This window comes from Trifolium pratense, linkage group LG1 (genome assembly GCF_020283565.1).
Source record: "Trifolium pratense cultivar HEN17-A07 linkage group LG1, ARS_RC_1.1, whole genome shotgun sequence".
NCBI lineage: Eukaryota > Viridiplantae > Streptophyta > Magnoliopsida > Fabales > Fabaceae > Trifolium > Trifolium pratense.
This window is the reverse complement of record NC_060059.1, coordinates 4,257,717-4,262,433: the sequence shown is the minus strand read 5'-3', so window position 1 is coordinate 4,262,433 and position 4,717 is coordinate 4,257,717. Positions and strand designations below refer to the sequence as shown.

The following is a 4,717-nucleotide window of genomic DNA, read 5'->3' as shown; positions in this document are numbered from 1 at the left end:
TTCAATCAAGAATTAGAACTCAAATTCTTGTTACTCCTTCAACAACGGTAGCTAGCATTTGTGGTATGATTTGAGTTCACAATTTTTGTGGTCTCATCAATTTGTGAAGTGGAATTGGTGATTGTGGTGTTGTTTCAACAATAATTTTGTAGTCACAAGTCACAACCCTTTCATTCTCAAGAAGGGAATGAGTTAGGCATTTGATAATCTCACTAAAAAATGCTACATCTATAATAGGAAATCAATTTCTTCTGATGATTCTTCTTGCATAGATCATTAAAAATTTGAGTTCAATAGCCTCATTTGAGTTTAGCATAATTTAGGTTTTATAAATTACTCTACAAATATATTTATCTATAATATCTCCTAATAAATTCAGTTACTGATGGTACTTTATCTATAATGGTGTTGCTCTTGGCATATATCATTTTATCAACACAAAAGACAGTTCATAAACATCCATCCGATCATTCAGCATATAACTTCTAATAAATTTTGAGAAGATAAGTTATACCAAGTTTAGAGAAGATAGCATATCATTGAAATGTAGATAACACGTTCAGGTCTAGAACAATATGTTTAAGAAACAACGGAGCATAGAAACAATGTATGCAAAGTAAACAACCCACAAAGAACACATAAGAGGCCCATGTAAACAGAATCTGATATAGATTCTAGTAGTCGTCCAAATCCTCATCACCGCCCTCACCAGACTCGGCACCAACTTCTTCATAATCCTTTTCCAGAGCAGCAAGATCCTCACGAGCTTCAGAAAATTCTCCTTCTTCCATACCCTCACCGACATACCAGTGAACAAAAGCACGCTTAGCATACATGAGATCAAACTTGTGGTCAATGCGACCGAACACCTCAGCTACACTGGTGGAGTTTGAAATCATACAAACTGCCCTCTGTACCTTAGCAAGGTCACCTCCCGGAACAACAGTTGGTGGCTGATAGTTAATACCACACTTGAAACCAGTAGGGCACCAATCAACAAACTGAATGGTCCTCTTGGTTTTGATGGTGGCAACAGCAGCATTCACGTCTTTGGGAACAACATCACCACGGTACATCAGACAGCAAGCCATGTACTTTCCATGGCGAGGATCACACTTGGCCATCATAGATGATGGCTCAAAGGCACTGTTGGTAATTTCAGCAACTGAAAGCTGCTCATGATAAGCCTTCTCAGCAGAGATAACTGGAGCATATGAAGAAAGCATGAAATGGATTCTGGGATAAGGAACCAAGTTGGTCTGGAATTCAGTCACATCAACATTGAGGGCACCATCAAACCTCAGAGAAGCAGTCAAGGATGAAATCACCTGAACATAAAGAAAACCAGTATTAAATCAAAACAAGCGATTGAACATGAAATCACAATCAGAATTGTATTAATTTAATGAAAACTACCTGAGAAACCAGACGGTTGAGGTTGGTGTAGGTGGGACGCTCAATGTCAAGGGAGCGCCTACAAATGTCATAGATAGCTTCATTGTCTAACAGGACAGCAACATCAGTGTGCTCCAAGAGGGAGTGGGTGGAGAGGACACTGTTGTATGGCTCAACAACAGAGGTGGAAACCTGAGGAGAGGGATAGACAGTGAAACCAAGCTTTGATTTCTTGCCATAATCAACAGACAGACGCTCCAAAAGAAGAGAACCAAGTCCAGAACCGGTTCCTCCACCAACGGCATTGAAAACCAAGAATCCTTGGAGACCAGTGCAGTTATCAGCAAGCTTTCTGATGCGGTCCAAGCACAGATCAACAATCTCTTTCCCAACTGAAAAATTAACATAATATCAGTTCATATCCATAACACAAATCACAAATGAATTGTAACATCGAATAATTATGTGATAATGTAACATACTGGTATAATGACCACGGGCAAAGTTGTTGGCAGCATCTTCTTTGCCGCTGATGAGCTGCTCTGGATGGAAAAGCTGGCGATATGTTCCGGTCCTCACCTCATCAATAACAGTGGGCTCAAGATCAACAAAAACAGCACGGGGGACATGCTTTCCAGCACCTGTCTCACTGAAGAAGGTGTTGAAAGCATCATCACCGCCACCAATGGTCTTGTCACTTGGCATTTGTCCATCAGGCTGTGCATACAAATTCAAATATCAAGATCACAATATCCAAACATTGTCTAATTTAAGACTGTTTAAAATTAGAAAACAAAAGAACCTAAACTCTTATACAAATTCTCATACACTTATACAGATTCAACAGCATCGTCGATTTTTAATTGAATTATAAAGCTTAATCTATAACAATTAACGCAAGATTAAAACAACTAACAATAACTGTTGAAGCTACACAATATTTTATATAACCTAACAACAAATGGATCTAATATAATGACAAACAGATATAACATACACATCATCGATCTCACAGATATTACAAATCTATGAACGAATTAAACATTAATAATATAAAATAAATCAGATCTAATAAAATTAAACATAGATAATCAAATTCAGAAACAATGCAGATCAAATTAACCTAGAAAAATTAAGAAACTGATAAAATTAACCTAGAAAATTAAGATACTGATAAAATTGAAAAATCAACGGTCGAATTTTCTTAGATCTAAAATAGAAACAAAATTGAAACGCTTAAAAAAGCTAGAAAAAATGCATAACATATGGATCTGAAGAAAAATGAAACAGAAAAAGCGTTTCCGAGATCGAAGACTTACACCAATGCCGTGTTCGAGACAGTAAAGCTCCCAGCAAGCATTTCCGACCTGAATACCAGCCTGACCGATGTGGATTGAAATGCACTCTCTCATTTTCGGTTATGTAAAAAAGGAAATGAAACGAAACAATGGAAATTGGAAGAGATAAGGAAGATGAAGGAGAGAAAGAACGAAGACGTTTATGAAGACGCCTTCTTCTAGATCTAGATCTGATTATGAGGGTGTTTGAAATATTTGGGGTTTATTTATAGTGAGAAATGTATGGGATTGTTACGATGTCGTTTTGATTGGTTTAGGGAGTGGGGCCAACGGTGGGTGTGGAATGGGTTGAGTTGTACTCTGTTCAATGTAACCAAACTTAGAAACCACGGTTACTTTACTTTCCTTTTTTTTCATTTTTAAAATTTTTTTATTTTTTGCCGCCCGAGGCCCGTTGTGTAACAGTCAATTTTTGTGACATTGGTTGAGTTTGTATTTTCAATTTCTAAATGGGGCTAATTAGAGATGTAATCTCAGTATTGATGATTCAGTTTAATTCTATGTGGTGGTGATACTCCTCATTCTCTGCTTTAGTGCATCAACGTGGGAATGTGTGTATCATGTAATAGATAATAAATTATTGTACTGTTATTTCTTTACCTTAGCATTCCTTATGCTTGGGGTTTATTAACATATTAGCTTTTGCCTTTCAAAAAAAAATAGAGATGTAATCGGATTAAGTTGTCTTTGATCAAAATTAAAAGTTGAATATTGTACTTTGGATTAAGTTCATTAAAATAATCACTCTTTTTAGCGTTGGGTGGGATAAGATTAATGGATTATGTCAAGTTGTTAACGATGTTCTTGAAATTTTTTTTGAAGAAAAACGGTGTTCTTGAGATACTAGTTAAAGAAGAAAAAAAATGTATCAAAAATGTCATTTTTTTAATTTTTAATAAGTTAACTACATAAATTTAAAAATATTTATATTATATTTAGTTTTTTTAAGTAGTGTTTTAAGGACACTAGTTAGAATTTACTTTTTTATAATTTGGATTGGATAAATAGTGGGTTTTCGATTTTTATTTTTATTTTAAATGACTAAATTATGAGTTATTATATTTTTTTTCATAAAAATAAGTCAACCTTTTTATTTTTTCAAAACATGGCTTAACATGTTTGTCAAAACAAAAACAAAAATAGCTTAACATATTTTCACTATTTTTGTAGTATCATAAAATGATAATATCCTCATTTTTTTTCATATAAATAACATATTTTCACTAGTATTAGCATCGATATTTTTAAATGACGAAAGAAACTTGAAAAACGATGACTCGAGAGGGATTATGAAAGAATGTGTTAAAATTGTGAAGTACTAAAGAGTAATGCGTTTGTTGTTTAAAATATACACGCATACAACTTGATTTGGAAATCATAGTGTTGAATCTTATGCTATTATCTTTTGATGGTCAAACGGTGAAATAAAAAACAATTGATACTTATATGGAGAATTAAAAAAAAAAACATATATCACTATCAGTTCAGTGGCGGCGGTGGCTCTGATCAACCAGGATTTCACCATTATATTTCAACCAGTTCTATAACATCGAAGCTCAAAGTTGTGAGTTTACCGTGCTCGTGGTGGCGGTAGTGGTGGCTCAGATCAACCAGGAAAAAACTAGAAAGTCACATCCGGAATCAAAGCAAACGATGTTGGTGTGGTGGTGTTGATGTAAGTAGATGAACAAGGATGCTCACAATTGTGGTGGTCAGATGTTCTTTTGCAGATCTAGAGGTGGCATGGATGGAGGTTTTTTTTTTTTTTGAAAACTTGGTATCAAATCCTATGACCGACTAATCCAAGGGAACTAATCCCACCGGCCACTTGCGGGGGCCCCATTTAAAGCGAGAGTTTTTTTGCTCTGTATGAAATTAGTCACCGAAATTGGCACTAGGGGAAATCGAACCTGGGACCTTGAGAGGAGCATACTTCAAGGACTCAAGCCAACACCACTAGACCA

General features: G+C 35.4%; 1 protein-coding gene across 1 annotated transcript; it reads right to left on the bottom strand.

Moving 5' to 3' along the window:
- Nucleotides 1-518: 518 nt before the first annotated feature.
- LOC123882077 (tubulin alpha chain) lies at nucleotides 519-3,204 on the bottom strand. Its single transcript, XM_045930871.1, has 4 exons — nucleotides 2,715-3,204; nucleotides 1,878-2,112; nucleotides 1,417-1,787; nucleotides 519-1,328 (listed from the first exon to the last, which is right to left on the bottom strand). Exons 1-4 carry the CDS (start codon nucleotides 2,805-2,807, stop codon nucleotides 675-677), a joined length of 1,353 nt encoding a protein of 450 aa, XP_045786827.1. The 5' UTR covers nucleotides 2,808-3,204; the 3' UTR covers nucleotides 519-674.
- Nucleotides 3,205-4,717: the final 1,513 nt, after the last annotated feature.